The following is a 26,399-nucleotide window of genomic DNA, read 5'->3' as shown; positions in this document are numbered from 1 at the left end:
TGAGATTATTATATAGATTAAATTCATTATTATGAAGAAAAGTTCGATTACTTGATAATGATATAAAAAAAAAAAGCACGAGAAGGATACTTTTGACATTATACAATGTTTAACTGACGGAATAGAGCTAAGTGCTTATTTTTAAAATTTCAGGGCATTCAAGTATTACATATCTGTCACTAATCGAAAGTATAAGGTACTTGTCTGTAATTTACCCTATTTTTTCTTTCTTTTTTGGTTGAAAAAAAAAATAAATGAAATTAGACGATCGAAACTTGAAATATCCAGCCGCTTACTGACGTTGTAGTTAGCCTCCATTTGTTGAACACTAGCCACTAGCCATGGAGCGAGGGAAGGCATCCAAGAAATCTTCTGCTATTTCTTTGCAACAATTCGTCTCGATCATGGCTCCCTTAATCGATATGGAAAAGGTCTCTCTCTCTCTCTCTCTCTCTCTCTCTCTCTCTCTCTCTCCTGTGCGATATCTTTTGCTTATTCCAAAGGCATATAACCTTTTCAACAACGAAAAAAAAAACTATTTTTCCTCCCTTTGAGTTCATTAAATAACTCGGGTACTTCAAGTTTCGAAACAGTTGGAGGATATGTTTCTCTGCTTCTCTTGCATATTTCTGTATGAATCAAATAATGCCAGGTATTTATTATTTACAATTCGACCACTCACCCTGGTTGAGCATTGGTATCAGAATCTGTTCGGTGTTAGCAATTAGTAGTCTCAATAAATCAATCATGAAAAAGAATGGGAATATTGTCTTTTCTTTTCTTTTTTTTTTTTTTTTTAATTTTCTCTAGACATTCATTTTGGTTGATTTAATATTTGGATTTTGGAATAAGCTGAAATATACTCTTCAATGTTCTTTGATGGTTGCTAGGAGGCCGAGATATCCGCCTCTATCACCTCAGGCTCATCGAGGACCCTGGATACTGCTCAAAAGAGGGGCTCCACCATTCTCAATCTAAAATGCGTAGATGCTCAGGTTGTTCCATTAGAGAGTTTTAGTTTAATTTCACTTTTCAAGCTTTAGCTCCCGAATTGAATTGATAGTTTCCCTTTTTGTTTGTCACTTTCCATCAGACAGGGCTAATGGGTAAAACGCTTCTAGAGTTCCAATCTAATAAGGGAGATGTTCTTCCTGCTCACAAGGTAACTCGTTGTCCTGTGTGTGTGTTCAATTCGTTTACTAGATAGATAGAGAGATAGATAGATAGATAGATAGATAGATAGATAGAGAGAGAGAGAGAGAGAGAGAGAGAGAGAGAGAGAGAGAGAGAGAGAGAGAGAGAGAGAGAGAAGCAGTTGTGCTTCAGTTGACAGATTTTAGGGGCTATTGCTTGGGTATGATGATAAAACCTTGGACTGACGAGAGCGAGAATGCAGGTTCAAGTCTGAGAGTAGCCAATTTGTGCAAGAAAATGCCAAAGGTTAGGTCCATATCCAGTCCATCCTTCCCAAGGCTCTGGATAGCCAGGACCAACATTGGGTAATGGTCCTTTTTGAGGGAGCTGTTAAACTTTCTACTTCTTTTTTATTTGAAATCTATTCAAACTGAGATGAAAAGAAACTGAAATATGCTAAAAGAAGAAAAAGAAAGAAAATAATTCCAAATCACATCAGAGTTGAGACATTGATGATCTAGCAAGAAGAAATCCTAATTTCTAGTTTTGTTTTTTTCCCCTCATGTGTCTCCATCATTTTCTTTTTCTTTATCTTCTTCTTTGATCTGCTTTATTCCAGGGGTGTTAAAGGGTTGCGGTTGATGTGGTGTTTAAAAGCTGCCTGGAACAAAGTGATGATTCATTTATGTGGTACTATGAAACTATGAAAAATGTATAGATGATTCATTTATGGAGTGCTTAGGAGCTGCATATCAAAAAAATGATTTCATTAATTTCTCATTACATTCAAGTTCAAACTTTATCATTAAATAACATCAATTGGATTTAGAATGACTGAACTTTAGAATTTAAATAGATAAATTTTATTAATTTTTCCTTTCTATTTTGTTCTGGTAATGGCTTCATTGTGAGGGGCGGTTTGATAACAGCTGACACTGCTGAACTGAATTACTTATTGCTTTGTTTTTTACTGGATAATATAATTAAATAATGAAATATTCAAGGCCCCTAAGTGGTGGATTATGTGTTCAAAAATCAAACTGAGATGCCACATAGCTTCCAAATTTATTAATTGATTAACACATTTCTTCATGTTTTTCTTATAGACGGGTTCTGAATATTAGGGTTTCTCTTTTTGTGTTTCAGTTCGGGACTCATGATGTGGTTATTTTAAAGCCAAACAAAGCTGATTTAGGATCTTCTTCCCTTGGACAGGGTGTAGTCTATCGACTAAAGGTATTCTCACTTTTAAATTAATTGATAAATAATTGCATTACTTGGTACAATTTATTCCCATTTATCTCTGTACCTGTTCCTCACTTGGATTGTTAACTTGTCACATTAAACAGGATTCTTCAATCACTGTTGCTTTTGATGATATACCAGAAGAGGGACTAAACAGTCCTCTCCGTCTTGAAAAGGTTGCAAATGAGGTATATGTTCCGCTACAAGTTTCCAAATCATTCAATTATTTTGTTTCAAGTAACTTGATGTTAGTATTATGATTGTGTTTTTCTTGAACTAGAGTGCAAGTTCATTTTTTCTTAGGATGTACATTGTGGTATGGTTTACATATATATATATATATATATATATATATATATATATATATATTTTTTTTTTTTGGTTTGAAAAGTTCATTTTGTAGGATAAGGTTATTCACAAATTCAAGTAATGTTGATTGATTGATGATACTATGATGGTGTGGTTTTCCTCCTTTTTATATATGTTTGAGACTTTACAGAAATAAGTCCAGGAGGGAATTGGATACCCTTTGATTTTCTCTTATTTTGAAAATGAACAAACAACATGTCTTGTCATATCATAGAAATCTGTTTGTATGTTAGATCCTTAACATTCTTCTCGAGAATGTGAAGCTTTATTTGATTTTCTAAAATGCCCTTAAAATAATTAAAAAGGAATTATTCTAGGGAATTTCAACCAACACTGTTTTCTAGTGAGTTTCACACTTCATACTTACAAAAGAATGCTGAGAAATTAAATTGATTATGTAGGTGACATACCGGAGAATGAAGGATGCCTTGATACAACTGAGCAAAGGTGTGCAAAAGGGACCTGCTGCTGACTTGGTCCCTGTATTGTTTGGCGAGAAACAACTTGCATTCTCAAAGAAGGATGTCTCTTTTACTCCATTTAACTCCAGACTTGATCACTCACAGGTTTTTAAGACCTTGTCTGTCCTTGATTTATTTTACTTTTAATATTCTACTCCTGTAATTTAGGCACTCTGTTTATAGTTACACTTATTCTACTCAAAGTTCATGCAAGCGTGTTTCATTTATTACAGTGAAAAGCTCTCAATATGAATAACTCTTACATTCCATATTGGGATAGTGTTAAACATTGAGAAGATTCTATTTTGCATATGGAAATTTTCTTAGCTGTATAACCAAGGTTCAAAGTACCGATATGAATATGATATGGGGCATATCAGGCATATTGTATCATTTTTAGGGTCATTGATATACTAAATCTTGAGAATTTGGACATTTGACCACTTTTGAAGGGTAAGACCTTTCCTAGAGATGCCCTCCCTCAGTTTTCAAAAAATAGTTTTTTATTTTTTTTATTTTTATAAATTTTCCAAGTGTATCACCCCTATGAATTACTTATCGAACCTTGAGCAGTACTATCATTTCATATATCCTGCTTGAATAATTCTTTTTCTCATTCAACTGACTAGAAATCCTGAATGGTACCAAGTACCATTACATCATGAATATGTTTTAAGAAAGGGTTTTTTGTTTATTTTCAAAGCAATCATAGGAAAATAGAGATATTTATTCATATACATTAACTTCAGTGGGAGCCCATTTTGCTTATAATTTTATCTGGCTTAACCTTGGCAAATTTTTCAAGGAATATGGAACTAACACAACAAGTTCTTCCCATAATTATCTTGGCTAAAATTTGGAATTTGATGCTTTTGGTGTGGTCGCTGTTCATAACTTTTCTGTTTTATTCACAATATAGAAATTTCATTAAAGATAAAAGATGGTGAGAGAGGCTAACAACACAGTTATCATTGATAGTCTTACAAAGGTGTAACAGTGGAATCAATTCAGAAACATCTAAGTCACCATGCCAGAAAATTACCTGCACACTAGTTTAGGGTAGTCATCCTCCATACCTCCTTCCTTATAACTCAAATAATCCAACCCTAGCCATGCCATTCTCTGAAGTAGTTGGTCCAAGAACGCAATGGAAGAAGCTGATTATTATGAAAGGCAAAACTATGTTATCCTCTAATAATGTAAGTTAGATGTCAAGGGTAGCCCTCTATTATCCATCTGATCACCTTCTGAGAATCCCTTCTATTACCTGAACCGAAAGCTTGTAAAAGTCTAAGGCCATGAGTAAGAGATAATTTCAGATACTGTTATTGATAAAAAAAAAGAGAGAATTTCAGACAGATCGAGTCTCCTATGCCAATAGGGCCAGAGAACTTTAATAGAATTTCTCCCTCAATATTTTTCAGTACTCCAATGGTAGGTGGCCCAGATTGCCTAAAGAGCATTGTCAAAATTGAGGGTGTACTTTTCCTACCCTTTGATAGCAAAGTAAAATAAGAAATATCATTGAAGAGAGAAGAAGAAATTACATGAAGATATTGCTGTGAAGGCCTTAAAACAACAAAAGAAATTTCCTGGAGGAGACAATTCAAAAGAAACAAGAATCTAAGCATCATGTACGATAGCGTCTTGAGCTGACCGAAGATTAGACCCAAAAAAGCTCTATTCATATTTTTAAATTCAGGGTTTGCCACCAAACAGTCCACGAAAAAGATGGCCAATACCAGCCACTCTTCTTCTGTCATCTCTCATTTTTCCTTCAAAAGTTCTATTCATCTCTTTCTATCAGCTCCAATAAATTGCAAGACAAGAAAATTTGAGCTTTCTTACTTCCAGAAAAAGATAGCCAAAGTACTTGTCAAAAAAAAAGAAGGAAAAAAATAGCCAAAGGGAGAAAATTTTATGAAGATGAGGACTATAAACTAGTTTTTTTGCCCTTTTATTCTATTTATCTCATGTAAACTGGATTCATTCTAATTTTTCCAGAAAGAAGCAATCTCAAAGGCCCTCTCCTCCAGGAATGTATTTCTACTTCATGGGCCTCCAGGAACTGGAAAGACAACAACCATCGTGGAAATTATCTTGCAAGAAGTGAAACGTGGATCAAAGATTCTTGCCTGTGCTGCTTCTAATATTGCTGTTGACAACATTGTTGAACGGCTTTTTCCTCATAGGTATCATGGGTTTTAACTATTTTATCAATAAATTTTCTGCTGCCAATAAAAAAAAAAAATCATGGGTTTTAACTATGTCAAAAATTTCTTCCATTCCTTGGAGTTTATCCTCTAGTTAAGAAATGTGTGCTAGGAATTTATGATACTTATTTTGTAGCTTGCTGCATTGTTTTCTTTTACTGACCTTAATTCTGGCAAAGGCTTTTTTGGGCATTTAGGGAATATGTTGCTTGTTTACTTTCATTTTTTATTTTTTGTTTTTAATCTGTTTTCTTTTGGTTTCTGCCACACTTTCATCAGATCTTGCCCATGCCATGCCTTTTTTCTTCGTTCTTTTTCAGAATGGCATTGGTTGTTAAAAGCAATAAATTCTAGTTTAACCTGCATTTTTAAATCTATTTTGTGGTTCTGGCATACTTCATCAAGTACTGCCTGCATCATGCTTCTTTTTTTTTTTTTTTTTTCTTTTACAGAATGTTAATGGCTTTTAAAGTAATAGATTCTAGTTCAACCTGCATGACCATTTCTTGGTTGATGGTAGAATCTCGGGCTGACAAGCATGAGAACATGCGTTTGGTGCTAAAAATTGCTAAAGGTTTGATCCACATCTGGTCCACCCCTCCCAAGACACCAAACAACTGGGACCAACATTGGGTAATTGCCTTTTTTTAGTTCAACCTGCATAATTTTAGCTATCGTTTTGTATATGTGGAAGGTATTCCTTCACCGAAGAAAGTATTTTCAGGCAGTAGTGCACCATGGTCCTCCTAACTGTTGCTTGCTGAATAAATTCTGAGCAAGGATGCTTCCATTTGGTTTTCTTGGCTCCACTCATCATCACCAAATGGACGAGTAGATTTATCTTATGCAATTCATGTCTTTATGTAAACGTTCTTTGAAACCTGTGGTGTTTGTTACATTGAGCTGTAAACCTTAAGATGTATTACTAATATGCTCGACCCATTTCCTTCTTAGGGTAAAGTTGGTGAGGTTGGGGCATCCTGCACGTTTGTTACCTCAAGTATTGGAGAGTGCACTTGATGCACAGGTATAATGCCTACAATTTATGAATACCGTTGAAACACTCAAACACTATCCACATGCACATTCTATTCTGTACTCATGGTTTTCATTTACATCTTTTATTTTTAATATAAATTCCACTTGACCACCTAATTAATAAAAATGTGTATATGTATTTTCTTGTGCTCTGTGTGTGTGTGTGTGTGTGTTGTCTATGCATACTTTTGGGAAAAGGGGTGTACCATGTATATATACATTTGTGTATGACATATTTTAGATGCTCAAAATTGCTTTCCAATACACTTGTTTTATTTTTAAATTGGATTTATTTAGTTTCTGTTCCAGTTTCTTCACATCCTTATTGTCTTGTCTATAAGGCTTTACAACATCTGAGTATGCATGATGCATGTCTCCTTGCATTGACCTTGCAGATATAGGTTTTGTTTGGTTCTCCACATGTAAGGCTTTGTTTTAAATATAACTGGTCACTGATTCTCATCCTCATTAATGCTAATTCGTCCAAATGGCTTTTCGTTATGCCTTTCTTTGACATTTATTTGTACTTAGCTTTTTAGTTGACCTTTTAGGTTTTACGAGGGGACAATAGTGCTCTGGCAAATGACATCCGCAAGGAAATGAAGGTAAAAAGTTCAGAACTGAACCTTGGAATTTGATATACTTGAGTTATTTTTAATTGAAGCCAAACTTGCTAACACTGACAAGCTTGTTTTAGGGTTATTCAATGACAGCCAAAGTGGCTGAACTGAATGGTTTATTGCTCTGTCAGTTGAGACACATCAGAGCTGCAGTTTTAGGCATTCAGACATTTTCTTTTGGATATGATACTGCAAGGATTAAATACAAAGTCAAGCTTATGGACAAATGCCTTAGAAACAAGAGGTTTTAAAATAAGTAGGACTAAACATAGTATATGACATGTAAATTTAGTAATAATAGGACTGTAAATCAAGATATGCTTAAGATTGAAGATCAAGAGATAACTCAATGTGACCATTTCTGGTACCTTGGTTCAATAATTCATAACAAGGGAAAGATTGCGGAGGATGTCACCCAAAGATTTAGAGCAGGATGGGCAAAATGGAGGGTGCATCTGGACTTTTATGTGATAGGTTAATATTACTTTGCTTAAAAGGAAAATTCTATAAAACAGTTGTAAGGCCAGTTATGTTGTATGGAGCAGATTGTTGGGCAGTCAAGAAACAACATTTCTAGAAAATGAATGTGGCAGGAATGCGGATGCTAAGATGAATGAGTGGAAAACTAGAAATGATAGGATTAGGAATGAAGTTATTTGTAGGAACCAGGGTATCTCTAATAGGTGATAAATCAGAGAGAGTAGACTAAGATGGTTTGGGCAAATGCATAGAAGGCCACCAATTGCAGCAGTTAGAAGAAGTGACCTTACACATTGAAGGGGCTAGAAGATCTTGGGGTAGATCAAAAAGGGCACGAGTAGAAGTAGTAAGAAATGATTTAAGCACTAATAATTTAACAGTGGATATGGCTTTAAATAGAACAGATTGGTGAAACAGGATTCATGTAGTCAACCCCATATAGTTGGGATAAGGCATGGATGATGATGATTAATAATTTATTATCGTACATCTTCATTGGTTTGTTTTCCAATAAATCATTAGTAGCATTATTAATGATTTATCATCGTACATCTTCATTGGCTTGTTAACCACAAAACCCATTTCCTACATGAATTGTCAGCTATATCAAATATCTGCCACTTGCCCTACATTTAGCTTCTGCACTTGATATGGCAAAAACATCTTCTGCATTGCTTCCATGTTCTACTAGATTTTCACCTAGTAAGTCCTATTCATCTCAACCTCCTGTCCTACAATGATAGTTTTAAGTCAAGTTGGTAACTTGTGGACTATAATTCAAGATGGCATTCTGGGTCTGCGGTTTAGTAACAATAAATAAGTAATTAGTAAACTAGTGTAGCAAAGTTAATTTGGGAAATCTTATCTAGATTTTGTGTATATTTATTTCTTCCCATGAAGCTTGAATTGTTTATTTGAAGTTGGAACCCCAAAGCTATCTTACTTGGTTATATGCCAAAGATTGTATGCACTTGGGTGCAATGTAGATACATGGGCACGGGCTTGTATACTTGTTTTCTTTCTTTCTTTTATTTTATGAGTTGAACTAACTCTTAAATATGGATTGCTTTCTCTACATGCCAAATGTTAAGAAACATCAAACATTTGTAGATGTTAATATGTGCTAGTGTGCTACATCACTCAATATACAATATAACAAATTATGTTAATCCAACCATTTGGGTCAAACGGGTCAATACATGGTGTCAAAGTTAAATAATATTTTTTAAATGGAAATAAATACAAAAATTTACAAAAAATAAAAAAAATTGAGCACATATCTAATATTTCATATTAATCATATTAAAGAAAAATGTGCATGATAAAGAAGAATTGTTTTTATTGATGATGGGAATCATCATCATCATCGTCTATGCTCTATCCTAACTATATATGGGGTTGGCTACATGAACGAGTGTATTTTATTGATGATAGAAATATATAGAGAACACTGATGTGGACCCCACTGCTGTGGTCCCCACTGTGTTCGTATGGCAGCATAGCATATGTTTTGTTAATTATGTTGGTGCTAGTTGGTAGTTATTGGTAGTTATTTCATTTTGTTGTTACGGCTTGTTATTTCAGCTTTATTATTAGTTTATTTGCCATGTAAGCAATAAGGGCAACTCAGCCCTTTTACAATTAGTCAAAATATATAAATATTAAGAGTGGGTCGGCAGATCATTAAGATCAACCCTCTCTTTTTCTAAATCATTTCGTGTGCTTCTACTTTTCTCCCTCTCTTCTTCTTTTCTTTTTCTTTTTGAATTCAAGACGGATTGTAGTCTTGATCGACTACTTGGTATCAGAGCAAGGATTAGGGTTTCTCATGTGAGTCTAATCCAGCCAATCACATGAGAGTTGCCTAGGGCTGGAAGATTAAGAGGATCCCTTTTCGGCTGATTCTTGGAGGTTACCAGAGACTGTAGCAGCTTCCATAGAGTGGATTGTGTTCTTGATAATCAGGAAGAATCAGAGGAAGATAAAGAGTCGGTGATCAGTTTATTTATCAAGATTGAAGGTGGCAATCAGAATTTCTGTTCAAAACCTAAAACTGGTTGCAGAGAAGGAGGTCTTATGTTTGTCCAATTAGATTGACTACATGAGAATTTCCTAAGTTTAGAAGTTTTTCAACAAAGAAGGAGGATCGGCTGATTCTTGGAGGCTACTGGTAGTGTGCGACTGCTACTAAGAAGATTGTAGAAGGCTGGGAGAGTTCCAGTAGTCATGAAGAATTAGAAAAGGCTTCGGATCCCCAAGATTAGGGTTCTGCATCAGACAGAAGGTGGTAGCCAGAGATTTTCTTTCATAAAGTAAGTTTTTTGCTTGAGAATAACCTTGAAAGAATCATCTTGGTCTATTCTGAGAGGTGCGGCTGGAAAACATTTTTTTCTTTCTAGGGTTTTGAGAGAAAACCCTAAAAATTCAGAACTGTTGTTGGTTTCAGATCAGATTTTGAATTGGTTTCATACAAAATTCTGTTTTCCTTATTCTTTGGAAGACCTAGGCCGATTGTTATCAGTTGTTTAGGTGCTATTTTCTATTACAGTAGCTTCAAAAGTTTTTTATTGTTAATTCTTGACCAAGAATTGAGTTCAAGAATCAGGGGGAAGGTGTTTTTGGGACTAGCAATTCTGGTAACATGCCTGAGAATGCCCTTCAGATTACAACTGTGAAGTTTGATGGATCCAACTACTTAGAATGGGCCCAATCAGCCATGATGGCCATTGGGGGTAGAGGAAAATTCAGCTACTTGTTGGGAGATGTGAAAGAACCAACTAAGGAGGACCAAGCGTATACCAAATGGGTTCAGGAGAACTATTTGGTTATGACATGGCTATGCAACTCTATGCAACCACATATCAGTCGGAACTATTTGTGGGCAAAAACAGCCAAGGAAATCTAGGATGTCATGAAAGAGACTTACTCCCAACCCCTTAATGTTGCTAGGGCCTATGAATTGAAGTGTGAGGCTAATAACCTTAAGCAAGGAGAGAAACCAGTCTCGGTTTACTTTTCTACTTTGAAATCTTTGTGGCATGAAATTGAGCACCTAGAAACACTTGAGTGGGAAAGTCAGAAGGATGCACAGACTCATAGAAAGCAAGTTGAAACTAATAGGGTTTTTGAATTCCTAGCTGGTCTGAATCCTGACTATGATATTGTGAGACAAAAAATACTAACAAGGGACAGTGTGACCTTATCTCAAGCCTACTCCTTGGTGCATAGTGAAGAGACTAGGAGAAAGGTTATGATGCAACATCAGTCTGATATGACCCAGAAATTTGACATGCGGTTCATAGACTTACTACAGAAAACATTAACAATTGGTCGGTTCTTCGAGAGACCGCTGGCTCTCCCTCTATAAATGCCCAGCTAGCCTAGTTATAAATGCCCAAAAACTCTTCTTTTTTCATAACTGACATAGCTATAAATTCCCCAAGACTCTTCCTATTCCCTTCTGACCTCCTCCATAAACGCCCCATGTCTAATCATCTTCCCCTTATGCTGCCTTTTCTTTCTCCTAGCATACGTAAGGTTAACTAGGGGCCTGTCATTACCCGCCACCCAAAGTCTAACCTTGTCCTCAAGGTTAAAATGAGGAAATTGGTCTCGAAGTAAGTCAAAAGGCTCCCAAGAATCTTCAAAATCAGGCAGGTCCTGCCAATGAATAAGCACTTCCAACCTGTAACTCCAGGCATAGTGGATGGACGCACACCGCGCACGGCAGCAGGATAACGGAGCTTTGCAACTCTTCCAGTCTCTGAATGAAATTCCTTCTTTCTTTGAAAGCTAGATCTCTTCAATCTCTTGGCTGCTATCCTTGTTCCATCAGGAAAAAACCCACTATATGTGCCACCAGTCTTGGCATTTCCAACAAGACGGTTACCTTCACTGAAATTCTTTGTAATTGGCCTCAGTTCCTCATTGCTGAAGACTTTCCCTGATGGGGTAACTAATGCAGATGTTGATGGATTAGATGCTTTGTGAGACCTTTTGCGCCTCTTGCTCCTCTTGTATGCAAGCAACCAAACTACAACAGCCAAAGTTGTGCAAAGGATCATCCCACTAACAGTTGCAAGGATGATAAGATACTCCTTGTGGCGGCGTAGGTGGTAGCATTTGTTCTCTATATCAAGCATACAGATGAACTCATGAGAGTTGTTGCATCTCTCACCCACAAGGGTTGGCTGGCCATTAGTCACCGATGTACAGGTATTGATTAGATTAATGCCATTGCATGATGAATTGGAGCAATTGGAGTGAAATGGTGCCCCAAGGGAGATGGACTCATTCCAATGGGTTGCATTGTCAGACCACTTCCAACTAAAACCACTTGTAGAATTGAAGCCTCTTCCTCCAACCCAACAGCCTCTTGTTGTATTAGTGCAGAGTTTTCTAGCAAAACTTAGTTCCTTGGTTGATGTCAGTGCTGCCAAGTGCCCATTATAATCCCTACATCGGGACTCTGATTCATCCCAATAACTAGAGTTTTCTATTAGCCCAAAACACTTGCTCTTATTTGGACTGATTACTGGCAGGTCTCGTAAGGGAGCAGAGAGCACCTCGAATTGGCGACGATATTCCTTAACAGTAGAAGACCGATGTAATGAGAAGAGCTGCTCCTGTAAATTACCCTCTTGAGTCGATCGAAAACGTTCAAGGAGGAGCTCTTTGAATTCTGTCCAACCACGAAAAGGTCGCCGACCATCTTCCCAGTAATACCATGCCAATGCATCGCCCTCTAAACAGACAACTGCAGTTTGCAGATGCTCTGCCGGAAGCAAGCCATTAATCTCAAAATAGCGCTCCGCGCGAAAAAACCAGCCATTAGGATTTCCCCATCAAAGATAGGTAACTCCAACTTCCGAGGAAGTGAATCAAAAGTATGTTCCGGGACTGACATTGAAGAAGACGTTGGGAAAGCTGCACTCTTCCCTTTGTCAGCCGCACGACTCGATGCGACTAAAGGAGGAGCAATGTCAGTAGTAGACAAATGAGCTGAATAGGCATGTTGCTGAAGCAACAAATCAAAACGTCTCACCAGATCTTGAATGCCTCTTTCCAGAGATTGTACAGAGTTCTCTAGGGACGAGATCTTCGAAAGTCCAACAGCTACCTTATCTGGATCGAGTCGCTGAAACTCATTGCGTAAGCCATCCATCTCCAAACGAAATCCAGAATGCAGAGAAGACAGGTGTTCTTCGAAACCCTCCACCTACGATGCCACTTCCTTAGCTGTCACCATGGCCAAGGAAAGACGGGCTCTGATACCACTGATATGACCTAGAAATTTGACACGCAGTTCACAGACTTATAGCAGCGTTCACACACTCGAACATCAACAAAAGAAACTAGTATTCATTCAGCAGAAAACATTAACAGTTGGTCAGTTCTTCGAGAGACCGCCGGCTCTCCCAAATACTCACAATATTCTTTACTCAAAGAAAATCATGCCACCCCCATCCCCAAAAGCCCCTTCTTATACCCTTATGATAGCATAGCTGACTCCCTTTATAAATGTCTAGCTGGCCTAGTTATAAATGCCCAAAAACTCTTCTTTTTTCATAACTGACATAGCTATAAATGCCCCAAGACTCTTCCTATTCCCTTCTGACCTCCTCCATAAATGCCCCATGTCTAATCATCTCCCCCTTATGTTGCCTTTTCTTTCTCCTAGCATACATAAAGTTAACTGGGGGCCTATCACAATCCTTCCCACCAGCCTTGGCAGCAGTTAAACCTAAGTCTGGGGGTGATACGGAGAGGGATATAAAGAAGATAAGCGGGATCTAGTGTGTGAACATTGCAAGAAACCTAAGCAAACTAAAGATACATGTTGGAAGCTGCACCCTCATCTAGTCCCAGCAAAACTGAGGAACAAAAGGGGTAATGCCCATATGGTTGTTAATACCGATTCTGCATCCTCATCGGGCACAAAAGGCACGCCTCTAGACACCTTAGCTGTTGTTGAGGCTGCCCTAACACAGTTGGAAAAGGAAGTTGGGAATTCAGCTCAATCATCTCAGTCATCATCAGTTCCTTCCACATCAGCCTTTGCTCATTCAGGTACTCGGGCCTTAGCTTACCATGCTTCAACTCCAGGTAACACTGAACATTGTTGCGTAATAGACTCAGGTGCATCTGACCATATGACTAGCTTGCCATCACTGTTCACTACCTATCACTTATCTTCTGGTAGAGATAAAGTGTCCATTGCTGATGGTTCCCTTGTTCCCATTTCTGGCAAGGAGACATCAAGTTGTCTAATACTATTTCCTTATCTTTAGTTCTGCATGTTCCTAAGCTTGATACTAACTTTCTTTCAGTTAGTAGTATTACAAAACATCAGAATTGTTCAGTAACTTTTTTCCCTGATCGATGTATTTTTCAGAACTTGGAGACAAGGAAGGTGATTGGGACTGGCCGTGAGACGAATGGGATCTACTTACTTGGAGAGAGTTCTCATTGGGAAGATCATGAAGATAGGGAGTCTTGTTTCTTAGTCTGTTAGTCAAGTTATGCTTTGGCATGATCGGTTAGGTTATTTATCCTTTCGATCTTTGAAGAGTTTGTTTCCAAATTTGTTTGAGCCTGTTCAAATGTCAAATTTGAGATGTGAGAGTTTTGAGCTTGCAAAGCATTGTAGAGCATCTTATTCCTTGAGTAATAAAAGAAGTAGTAATTCTTTTGATGTTGTGCACATCGATGTTTGGGACCTGTATCACATCCCTTCTAGGGGGGGGGGTACAGATATTTCTTGTTGTTTGTTGATGACTATACCTGTTTTTCTTGGGTTTACCTTATGCGTTCTTGAGATGAGGTTCCTGCTCTAACCCAGATATTTCATCAGATGATTTTAACCCAGTTTGGGGTCAAAATCAAAATCTTCAGATCCGATAACGCGAAAGAATACTTTACGAAGCCATTGGCCTCCTATCTGCTTGATCATGGGATTATTCACAAGAGTACTTGTCCTTATACACCACAGTAGAATGGGGTTGCTGAGAGGAAGAATAGGCACATATTGGAGGTGGCTAGAAGCATTATGTTTAACTTCAATATGCCTATTCGTTTCTAGGGTGATGCTATTCTTACAGCAGTGTATCTCATTAATCGAGTTCCTTCATGGGTTCTTGACATGAAGCCTCCCTTTACCATTCTATACCCCGATAAAGAATTATTTATTGTTCCCCTTAAAAACTTTGGTTGCACTTGCTTTGTTCAGATTTTTGGACCTCATCGTTCCAAATTTGATCCTAAGGCCTCCAAATGCATTTTTCTTGGTTATGCACAAACTCAAAAGGGTTATTGCTGCTATGAACATACTTCCGGGAGGAGATTTGTCTCGATGGATGTTACTTTCTTTGAGGAGGTACCCTATTACCCTAGGGTTTCTCCTCAAGGGGAGAGTAGTGAGAGTGGGGTTAACTCATCAGAAGTTCCTTTACCTGTTCCATTGAGTGATGAGGGATGTAATGGGGAGGGTTGTCAGAGGTGTCAGGATTTGAGGGTCTATCACAGGCGGCGGAGGCAGGTTGATTTCGGTCATCAACAGTCCAGGCCAGCCTCAGTTCCTTCTGCGGATCCAGATCCAGGTACCATAGTCCCTTTATCAGATCTAGGTTCCCCTGAGATACCTCCCACTGTTGCTACTTTACCTCCTTTGGATGACCTTGACCTCCCCATTGCAGTCTGTAAAGGCAAACAGCGTTGCACCACATCCATAGCTCACTGCATTTCCCAGTTTCTGTCCTATGATCACCTGTCCCCCTCTTACAGGTCCTTTCTCACATCCATTGCTGATATTCCTATTCCCATAACAGTGCAGGAAGCCTTGTCAGTTCCTAAGTGGAAAGATGCAATGAAGGTTGAAATGGATGCCCTTCTGAGGAATAATACTTGGGAGCTAGTTGACCAGCCTAAAGGAAAGAAACCGGTTGGATGTAGATGGGTATTTACTTTGAAACCTAATGTTGATGGTTCCATTGAAAGGTATAAGGCCCGGTTAGTTGCAAAGGGCTTTACTCAGACTTATGGTATAGACTACTTGGAGACTTTTTCTCCAGTAGCAAAGATGACCACTATTCGAGTTCTGCTATCCCTTGCAGCCAGTTATTCTTGGTCCTTGTTCCAGATGGATGTTAAAATGCCTTCCTCAATGGATACTTACAGGAAAAAGTCTACATATAGTTACCTCTTGGATTTTATGATGCAGAGACAGGTAAGAAGGTTTTCTGGTTGAATAAAGCCTTGTATGGACTAAAGCAGTCTCTCAGAGCTTGGTTTGATAGATTCAGACAAGCCCTTGAAAAATTCGGCTATGTACAGGCCCAGTCAGATCATACATTGTTCATTAAAAGAGTGGACTCTTCCTTGACTTTGCTTGCTGTATATGTGGATAATATTGTAGTGACAGGGAATGATAACAGTGAGATTGAGTCTCTTAAACAACTCCTTCATCAAGAGTTTGAGGTGAAAGATCTGGGAGAGCTACGATACTTCTTGGGTATTGTGGTTGCTAGATCTAAACATGGGATTTTTATTTCTCAAAGGAAGTATATTCTAGATCTATTAGCAGAAATTGTAAAGTTGGGTGTTAAGCCTGTAGATACACCTATTGAACAGAATCACAAGATCAGTGCAGAGGGTGGAGAGCCTCTTGAAGACAAAGCTATGTTCCAACGGTTGGTTGGGAAACTCTTCTATCTTTGTCTCACACAGCAGGACATCAGTTATGCAGTCAACGTTGTCAGTGAATATATTCACTCTCCTAGAACTTCTCACCTCCTTATAGTTGAGAGAATATTAGCATACTTGAAGAGATGTCCAGGTAGAGGTATATTATTCAAGAATAATGATCACATGAATATAGAGGTCTATACAGATGCTGATTGGGCTGGGAGTGTTGATGACAGAAGGTCTACCTCTGGATATTGTGCCCTTGTAGGAGGTAGCCTTGTCTCCTGGAGGAGTAAGAAACAAAGTGTTGTTTCTCGTTCTAGTGTTGAAGTTGAATATAGATCCATGGCTAGTGGTGTGGCTGAAATCCATGGCTGAAGTCATTATTTGAGGAATTGGGTATTGCTTATGAGAAGCCCTCAATGATGTATTGTGACAATCAAGCTGCTATTAATATAGCTCATAATCTGGTACAACATGACAGAACTAAGCATATCGAAGTCGACCGACATTTTGTCAGAGAAAGGGTTTCGTCTCAAGAAGTGTGTCTTCTCGTATATCACCTCCAGCATGCAGCTTGCAGATCTTCTCACCAAGACTGTTCCAAGGAAGAAATTAGAGGCAGACCTATGCAAGTTGGGAATGACAAATATCTATTCCCAACTTGAGGGGGAGTGTAGAGAACACTGATGTGGACCCCACTGTGTTTGTATGGCAGCATAGCATATGTTTTGTTAATTATGTCAGTGTGTGTTGGTAGTTATTTCAGTTTGTTGTTACAGCTTGTTATTTCAGCTTTATTATTAGTTTATTTGCCGTGTAAGCAATAAGGGCAATTCAGCCCTTTCACAATTAGTCAACATATATAAATATTAAGAGTGGGTTGGCAGATCATTAAGATCAACCCTCTCTTTTTCTAAATCCTTTCGTGTGCTTCTACTTTTCTCCCTCTCTTCTTCTTTTCTTCTTCTTTTTTTTTTCTTTTCGAATTCAAGACAGATTGTAGTCTTGATCGACTACTAAATACAATGAAAATTTTAAAATGGTCCCAAAAATGAAAATGGCAGGTCAACAGTTCAACTTTTTGGGTCAAATGTGTCAACTCTTGATAACATAATTAAATAATAAAAGAAAAAACAAAAAAAAATGAAAAATATAAAATTTTTTAGAGAATATTTGGGCACATCTCTAATATTTTATATTCATCAAATTAAAGAAAAACAAGTGTGGTAATAACGATTATTTTTACACATAAAAAATAGCATTTGGACATTATTACCATCATCATCTAAAAAATTGAGACATAAGAGTCTTCCTTACACAGTTTCTGCTTGAATGTTTTTTCCTGTTTCATTTTATTAGGCTTTGAATGGAAAACTGTTGAAGGCAAAGGATAAAAATACAAAGAGGGACATCAGGAGGGAGCTCAAAGCTCTTTCCAAAGAAGAGCAAAAAAGGCAGCAACTAGCAGTCACAGATGTAATAAAAAATTCAGAAGTGGTACTGACAACTTTGACTGGTGCATTTTCTCGAAATCTTGAGAACACTTCATTTGATTTAGTGATTATTGATGAAGCTGCCCAGGCACTAGAGATAGCATGCTGGATGGCATTGCTGAAGGTATATGCATTCCTTTGGATGTATACTTTTTATATATGTAGACTCATATGCACACATACTCATGTATCTATGTATGTATAAAAACATATCTGTGTATGGCTAAATGGGTGTGTTTGAATTGTCACAATTGAAATTTGGTAACCTTAATTTCCTATTCTTTTGAATAACTTAAAAGAATCTGATTCTTTAATCCATATTATCTCTACACTTGTAAGTTGAAATCTGTCATTGTCAGAGGATGGGAGAAGAAGTTTATTGAAGTCTATCAATCACTAACATTGCAAATTCATATTTTATTATCCAAAAGAAGAAATAGCTACATATCAACTAGGGGTGCAATTGTATCGAGTTCTAATTTAATAGTTCGGGCTCGAGTTCGATTCTAATTGAGTGCGAATCTCAAGGTAAGCTCAATTAGTTATTCAAACTCGAGCTCGACCAATAAAATATTGGGTTGAAAGCTCGCAAGCCTGGCTCGATTTTTAATATTAATATATCATATATATTTATAAAATATAAAAATATAGTCCTTTTTGGGCTTTCAAGCTGAACTCAAAATAATCAAATATTTAACTGAACCAAGCTCGAAGTGGAAAATAGAGTTTGAATCTAACTCGGACTTGAACTAGAACCTAGTAGTATTTTTAGTCAAGCCAAGCCAAGACATGTCAAAGTTTGGCTTGGCTCAGCTCATTTGCACCCCTAATCTCAACAAGTTGCAGTTAATCACATGAATCCTGTTCTTCCATTCAACTTCACCTAGGATCACGTCTTCTCTTTAATCATGATTGGAATCCTATCCCTGTCCTATCACTGATTGCTGAATTTTGGGTCTTCACCATAGGGAAAAGTAAAAGACCCATTATAAAAAAAATTGTTACCTTTCTCAAAAAAAAAAAAGAAGAGAAATTACATTATCTATAAATAAAAATAGAAATTTAAGTGTGGTCAAATATACAAACAAGATTTACACATTCCTATGTGACATTAAATCACCATGACTCACTGTACTTTTTTCTTTATCAATAACAATCAGGTATTTTATTAATATGTTAAGAACAGTGTACAAATATGATGTGCCATGTACCACTTGTCGTAGATTAGCTTTATTACTTACCTACTCCTCTAGTTTTACAATTAATCCCCCAATGGAACTGCTCCCAAAAATAGTTGGTCCTCATACTTGTCTGGCCAAGGAAGTAAGCCATACTATTGGCACATCTAAGTTTCAATGGAACCTTCCATTCAGTTCAGCTGCCAATTTTCTAACTATTATTTCTACATCGGCCTAATGCTACTTTTGAATCATCCTCTACCATAATATTCATGAGATACCTATATTTCCAAGGTTTGACCCATTCTCACTGTATTATTTCTACATCAGCCTAACTTCCTTCAACTGCTATTATTGCAGCTCCTAAATATTCCCTCAATCCCTGGGTTACATGGGTTACATGAACTGCAGCCATCAAAGCTCATCTTGATGAAAGGATGTTTAGGAGGCATCCATGGAGTGATTACTTTTACTCTTGTAGAAGAGTCAGCATTAACTTGCCAACTCCTTGTGATATTGGAGTTTGGAGTAATAAGTAAAAGCTAGGCATAGATTTTACCCAATATCCCACCCTCACCATAATAGCCTTCATCAATGTTTTCTCAGTTTGGTTCTTTTCTTTAAAGATTCTTGCATTTCTTTCCTCCCAAGTTGTCCATAGATGCTATGGTATTTTACCCCTTTTTCTTGGCAGGGAGAAAAAGAAAGGCTGGAATAGGCTACCTATTGGAGAGATCCACTTGCAACAAGTAATGCAAAAAATACAAATGGATAGGAGATTAGTAAGTGTAAGGTAGACTACCCACATGTGTGTAAGGTAGTTTCCCAAAACGCATGTTAGGACATACACCAGTTAGGCCTTTTCTTTTGAAGATGCTCTGCATAATTTTATCATTTGGTCACATTGCCCTTCTAGCCCCATCAGTTGGACATAATTACTCCCTTCTAGTGCAGTAGTTCTTTGATGCATGCTCTGTGCTTCGCTAAGGTTTGGTGGAATCTCCTTCTTAGAGGATCTATTGTAATGCTAACTTTGCATTTGGAGCATGCTAGACCCACTCTGTGTATTTCATATCCTCCTGCTGTTGACATTGCCAAATCCAAATGTCATCTTGGTAATAGTATATACCTTTACATATTTTGCCAAAAATCCATTAAACATTTTCTTGTCAGTACTAGAGATCATGTAACTCTTTTTTCCTTTATGAGCAACAGTAAAAGATAATTAATTGCTGTTAAGGGGAGTCATTCAACTTTGAGTTTGTGGTGCTAGTATTATATTGTGATTTTGCTCATTCTGAAGTTTGGGAGTCCTTTAACCACACATTCCCTTGGTGCATGTGGGCCAGCACATCTTTTCAAAATGTCTTGCTTTTCTTTTCCTTTTTTAACTTACTTGACTGTAATCGACAAAAAGGAAGAATGTGTAACTGGTCTAAAATAGTTGAGAGAAGGCTTTCTTGAATTGATAAATAGAAGAAGCCATTTGTTATACAAACATACATTAGACACATGTCTAGTAGCATATGAGATGTGTATCTATTCAGGGGGTGCAGACTTAAATGGTAAAAGTTCAGCAAATGCACTTTTCAGGGTTCAAGATGTATACTTGCAGGAGATCATCTTCAGCTTCCTCCAACCATACAGAGTGTTGAAGCTGAGAGGAAAGGCTTGGGAAGAACCCTTTTTGAGCGCCTTGCAGACCTGTATGGAGATGAAGTCACATCTATGCTCACTGTTCAGTACCGCATGCATGAACTTATTATGGATTGGTCGTCCAAAGAGCTATATGATAGTAAGGTGCCCGCATGTCCATATGTTAGTTCATCAGCAAATGCTACATCTTATATTATGAGTAATCAGTTTACATAGTACATTATGGTTTAAATTGTAGTGATCTGTATTCTTTACAGATTAGAGCCCATTCAAGTGTTGCTTCACATATGCTTTATGATCTTGAGGATGTAAAGAGGACATCTTCAACAGAACCCTCACTTCTTCTTGTGGACATAGCTGGGTAGGTAGCATGATGATGTGCTTATATTGGTCTAGATCCTACTTGGTAACTGCCAGATTTCACTGACACATGTACAATGTATAGGAGGTGTACGTGGTTATCAAGTTCTTTTACTTTGTTTTATCCAATTTGGAATGGCACAACACGATTGTTTAATTGACCCCATATAGTGGGAACAAGGCATAGTTGAGTTAAATTGAGCACTTGGTCTGATCCAATTTGTTTCAGGTGTGACATGGAAGAGAAAAAGGATGAGGAGGACAGCACAATGAATGAGGGTGAGGCTGAGGTTGCTATAGCTCATGCTAAAAGACTTGTTGAGAGTGGGGTCCGATCTTCTGATATTGGAATTATCACCCCTTATGCTGCACAGGTTCAAAACCCACCTTATTTACTTTATTTTTTGGTATCTTATTTGCTGAGAAGATTTAAGATAAGGAAAACAAGAATAAGCAAAGATCTTTGATAATAATGAGGATCTTTGCAAGTAATCATGAAATTATGAAGGAAAGGAATCTTAAACCAGATAGATTTTAAAATATCTCTTGTTCAAAATAATAACCGTTTTTCCTTGTTTATGCATGCCAACACCATACCAATTAGTGTATCCTCTTTCATTCTTAATGCAAACTAGTCTAGGATTGTGCAATGTTGTCCTATAGGTTGTCTTGTTGAAAATGCTGAGGAGCAAAGAGAATAAGCTAAGGGAGATGGAAATCTCTACTGTTGATGGCTTTCAAGGTCGGGAAAAAGAAGCAATTATTATATCCATGGTCCGATCAAACTCAAAGAAAGAGGTAGTTATATGTAGGTACCAGATTTGAAATTTTTATTGAAGTAGTATCACATGACCACAATAAATCTTGAATTTCCACTTGAAATGCAGGTTGGGTTTCTAAGTGACCATAGGCGAATGAATGTGGCTGTAACACGAGCAAGGAGACAATGTTGTCTTGTCTGTGATACTGAAACTGTGTGTGGTGATGGGTTCTTGAAGCGTTTGATTGAGTATTTTGAGGAGCATGGCGAGTATTTGAGTGCATCAGAGTACAGGAATGAATGAGCCAGCACCACGCATGACTTGATGATGTTACTAGACTGACCTTGTATTCTATTTACTACTCAGGAAGGCCTTCATATGTTCACTTGGTCAGTTGTTGGTCAGACTAGCTCCACATATTGGGCTCTGTTTTCATCATGGATATACACCAAGGTGAGCCTGCCGAATTCCATTTTGCCATAGCATCCGGAAAGAACTTTATGGTGATTATCTGCATTTCTGAACAGGAGAAGAAAAGGAGAGGGTCACAACATATAAACAACGTTGGTCTCATTCTGAGTTTCATGGAAATATTTTTCAAGTGCTTCAACCAATAAAAAATGACAAAACTGGGATCCTTTGTTGATCGACACTATGCTAAGTTATTACATTTATATTCAGGATTAGATCTTATTCTACAAGGTTTAGGAATTTGGTGCTCTCTGTCTAATTATTTGATGCTCATATTTTTTGTGTTTGGCTGTTTTCCGACTCAAAAATTGGATTAGCTTTGTTCTATAAGTTGCTATCTTAGCACAAAGCAGCTGTTCAATCAGACACACTTTTCCGTCTTCCACTTTTGCCATAATTTCTATGATCCTCAATGAGAGATGGTTCTTGGTTAGAGGGCTAGGTTAATCAACCCACTTGACTTTTGGACCATTTCCCGCCCAGCTGGCTGTCTAAAGATTTGAACATTCTATATCAAGGAAAGGGGACAGGGAGGAGACCGGATTTGCTCCTAACACCAACCACACAGCACATTCAGCCGTGCTTTGGGAACATCTACTACTGTATATGTATTGTATTATTCACGGGGCAATGCACAGCTCCAATGTATTGCGAGGATGGTGTGAGGAGCGATCCATGAGGAGCAAATCTAAATTCACAAGCGAGAAACGAAATGAAAAACTACTCAGTTCTCGGTGCAAGCTCTGTTACCCGAGAGTCAAACAAAACCAGCACATACAAAAAGTAAGAGTCCAAAGGTTGCTTTTTTTTTTTTTTTTCTGGGTGTTCAGTCTCAGAGAGATGGAAGAAGCGTTTTCAGGAATGGATGCCTAAAACTCAACATGACTCTGAGCACCCGGATCTGATTTGTGGTTCTTCAGTTTAATTTTTTTTTTCTCCCGAGGAGATGGTGTCTCCTCTGGGTACCCGGGTCTCATCCTAGTTTAATAGCTGTTTGCCTGTTTCCACTTTTGTTGTACTACTAGAAGTGGAAAAGCAGCGCTTAAAACGTAATAAATAGACTGATAACTTGTTTGGGTGGCTTTGATTGAGCTGTGTTGACTACACCACTTTGAAGAACTACTAAAAGGAGTTCGGATTTGTTGACCACAATACATTACTGACCACGTTCATCCAGAAAGGCAGAAGTCATTGCAGGAAGGGATTTGTGGACTACAATTCCCCTCATGTTTGAATTGCAGCCCCCTCTTAGTCTATTAATAGCCCCCCTCCTATAAATCGCATCTTGTTTATGGATTTGACAACAATTTACGGTCAGGATTCAGTCCACCCCTCGAGTGGAGCTCTAGATTTCTAGAGGTGGACTGAACGGTTAAAACCCCTTGCGGGAAAGCCCTTCCAAACTGTCAGTCTTGCATTGAGTCAGACATTATACTGGGAGACAGGCACGCTGAACACACACACATAAACACACTATCTCACTATCTCTCCTTGTCAGAGTCGGTGAAACGTAAAATAATAGCTGAAACCTGGGAGATTCTATTCCTAAGCCTGGAATCCCATGGGCTTAAGAAATTAGAACCTCTACAACCAGTATCAGTCTCTTGCTTTCCTTAGAACCGGTATGACTGAATCTTTACAACTATCCAACATGTATAGAACCATTAGCGATGACAGTCTAGTCCTGTCTTAGTTTCATTCAACAGAAACTGACACACTCTAAGAATAAAGGTTGGCCAATTACTTTTCTTTTGTCCTTTTTCTCCCTATGAATTCTATCCACCAAAAGCTTAAAACTAGAAATTACTACACCAAAATTAGCTGGCACTTCAAAAGTTCCAAATAGAACTGGGGAAGGTCAACTCTTCGTGTATATCAACCTGTATGCCACTGTTTACAGCTCCTTGATGACCCTCTAATCCATGTATATCGACCAGTGAACCCCAATTGAAAGTCTGCTCTCCAAAAGCTGTTAGCCCATCGTCTTCAAGCAAAGATTCCGGCAGTGGAAAGCTTCCCAGGGTGTCGCCACCTTCTGATCCACTACCTTCTTTTAGTATACCCAATTGCTGAAGAAACTCGTGCAGATCAATCTGAGGCTTCTCTTCACGACCCCCTAACAACTTCTCGGATGAAAGCATGACCTCTTCTTGCTTAGCTAGTGAGTTTTCTATGTAGCATTTGTCTTCTGTGATAAAAAATTCAGAATTCGAGTCAAAATAAGATGAAGATGAGGAAGAGGGTGGTAGTTGATTAAGAGAAGAAGAATTTCTCTTGAGTTCTTGTAGCCTTTGATGAATGGCATGAACACTGTGTTGCGCGTTTATATTAAGTAAGTCACACGAAGGAAACATGGAAATGAAATTCTTTGATGGAAACCATTTAAATTGGTTGGGTTTATTAGGACTGGAGTTGGGTTGAAGGTGTGGTAGGTTAAGGTAAGCTTCGGGACCATACAACCTCCTTGCAGCTTCGTCGTAGGCCATGGCAGCCTCTTCGGCTGTTGAGAATGAACCCAACCAAAGTCTGGTTCTCTTCTTGGGCTCTCTGATCTCTGCAACCCATTTGCCCCAAGTTCTTTGTCTAACACCACGGTACTCACAAGACGCGTTCTGAGGGCCACCTTTGCCCCTTGTGGGACCTTTCTTCCATGGCTTCAATGGACCTTTCCTGCAACTTTCCATGTTGGATTTGGATTAGAGAGTTGGAGAGAGAGAGAGAGAGAGAGAGAGAGTATAGGTGGGGGAGATTGGAGAGTAAAATGGTGTGTGAAGGGCGCGGGTTATGTAGTGAGTAAGAGTGCAGTTTGGTTTAATTGTTGTCACGGTCTGAAAAAGCCTTTTCAAGCACATGTAACCGTTGGAGAATGCGTTGGAAATCTTGAGACTTTGGTTATATATATGTATGTATGTATCCAGCTGTTGTATGATGAATAATGAAATATTTGCTATCTTTATTTTCATCTTCATCTTGTATGATCATATGGTGATTGATGTGCATCATCCACATGTACATGACATGGTGCGCATCTTGTTTTAAGCATAAATGAGAAAATTTATGCCAAATTATGAAGGGCCCTTGTGGAGGACATGTGGCTACATAAGTAGGGTCTTGAGATGTGATCCATCTAACCGGTCCCACCTAGTAGAATTAGCTATATAAAGGCAGAGTAGGGACTGGTGGTTCCCGATACATCTCTCTTCACGTTTCACTGTTCTTGCTACACGTGACTTATGAATTATTTCAAACTAGGCGAATTAGAAGTCAGAACTCAGAAGAGGATGCAGTTGTATCAAATCAGGAATGGCAAAAGGTATCTCCCCTTTTTTTGTATCAAGGGACCCACAAACTTGCCACGTGTAAGAATATGAGATTTCTCTCTCCTAATTCTAACTCTCGAATAATCATCTGGACCAAAAAAATCAACCCTATGTGAATATGCTTTATTATGTTCGTTTCAAGTTAGCCCAAAAAATATGCAAAATGTTTTACCCTTAGGCCTTAGCCTCTCTCTCTGATTCGTCACATGAATGTGTCATAATATCAGGATAAAGCTAATGGGTATCGCGAGAATCAGGTTGAAAATGTCAGGAAAACATGTGAATTAAGGCTCGTGAAAATGGAAAATGTTGTGAGGTGGTCCCTTTATAAAAAGCTCATTAAGATTCAGTTCATTTGTCCAACTGAATGCTAGCCATACGTAGCAAGGCTTGCGAACTCTTCGAAGCCACCATTAAGATTCAACTCATGTGCCCTTCATTATATGAAGTGTGAAGAAAGCAAAAAGTTCTCTCTCTCTCTACAAAGGAATCATGTGGACTAGCAATCTCTAGAGTCTTTGTACATGTCAGCCATGTATATCGCACTGTGTATTTCACCTTTTCAACCTTATACTCCCATTCAGCTGTGACGTGTAAAGATCATGCAACAGCCAACTCGTTCAAACCTGTTACCCTAGAGAGCATAATATCACCTTCTATCTTCATAAACATAACCAATATTTTGCAATTGCTTAGGAAAACGCTGTAAGCCAAAGGTTGTGCTGCCTATCAGCATTCAGCAATCAGTATTTCATCTGTCGGGATTGTAGGAACTTGGAGTCTCTGTTTAAGGCCCATGCTGATACACACAACACAGCATTGGCTTACATCATTTGTTCAAAGCGTATCCGGACTCATTGCTTAGTTTCCCAAAAGCCCCAAACTCGCACATACAAATTACTAGGATGCAACTAG

At 38.1% G+C, this 26,399-nt stretch overlaps 1 protein-coding gene and 1 pseudogene across 26 annotated transcripts; one reads left to right on the top strand and one right to left on the bottom strand.

Moving 5' to 3' along the window:
• The first annotated feature begins 275 nt into the window (after positions 1-275).
• Positions 276-22,545, top strand: LOC148844766 (DNA-binding protein). Of its 25 annotated transcripts, none has more exons than XR_016102140.1 (16): positions 276-431; positions 891-995; positions 1,094-1,162; positions 2,281-2,370; positions 2,484-2,567; positions 3,150-3,314; positions 5,214-5,401; positions 6,377-6,449; positions 7,012-7,065; positions 17,605-17,862; positions 20,510-20,716; positions 20,830-20,933; positions 21,162-21,306; positions 21,596-21,730; positions 21,820-22,146; positions 22,221-22,545. XR_016102140.1 is itself a non-coding variant. In XM_088954360.1 (15 exons), exons 1-15 carry the CDS (start codon positions 342-344, stop codon positions 21,834-21,836), a joined length of 1,794 nt encoding a protein of 597 aa, XP_088810486.1. In that variant the 5' UTR covers positions 277-341; the 3' UTR covers positions 21,837-22,545. The 25 variants fall into 25 exon arrangements, 15 of the variants coding, with proteins under 15 accessions (XP_088810483.1, XP_088810490.1, XP_088810486.1 ...); XR_016102143.1 differs by having other exon boundaries at positions 277-431; positions 21,596-21,740; XR_016102142.1 differs by having other exon boundaries at positions 407-652; positions 1,098-1,162.
• A 1,123-nt stretch (positions 22,546-23,668) lies between these two features.
• On the bottom strand, positions 23,669-25,110 carry LOC148844765 (dehydration-responsive element-binding protein 2F pseudogene; annotated as a pseudogene). Its single transcript, XR_016102385.1, has one exon. The product of XR_016102385.1 is annotated as a dehydration-responsive element-binding protein 2F pseudogene (transcript).
• Positions 25,111-26,399: the final 1,289 nt, after the last annotated feature.

The sequence above is a fragment of the Nelumbo lutea genome, chromosome 7 (genome assembly GCF_056320005.1).
Source record: "Nelumbo lutea isolate HS-2025 chromosome 7, American lotus-T2T, whole genome shotgun sequence".
Lineage (NCBI taxonomy): Eukaryota > Viridiplantae > Streptophyta > Magnoliopsida > Proteales > Nelumbonaceae > Nelumbo > Nelumbo lutea.
Note: the sequence above shows the minus strand (reverse complement) of the source record. Positions and strands in the feature narration are given on the sequence as shown.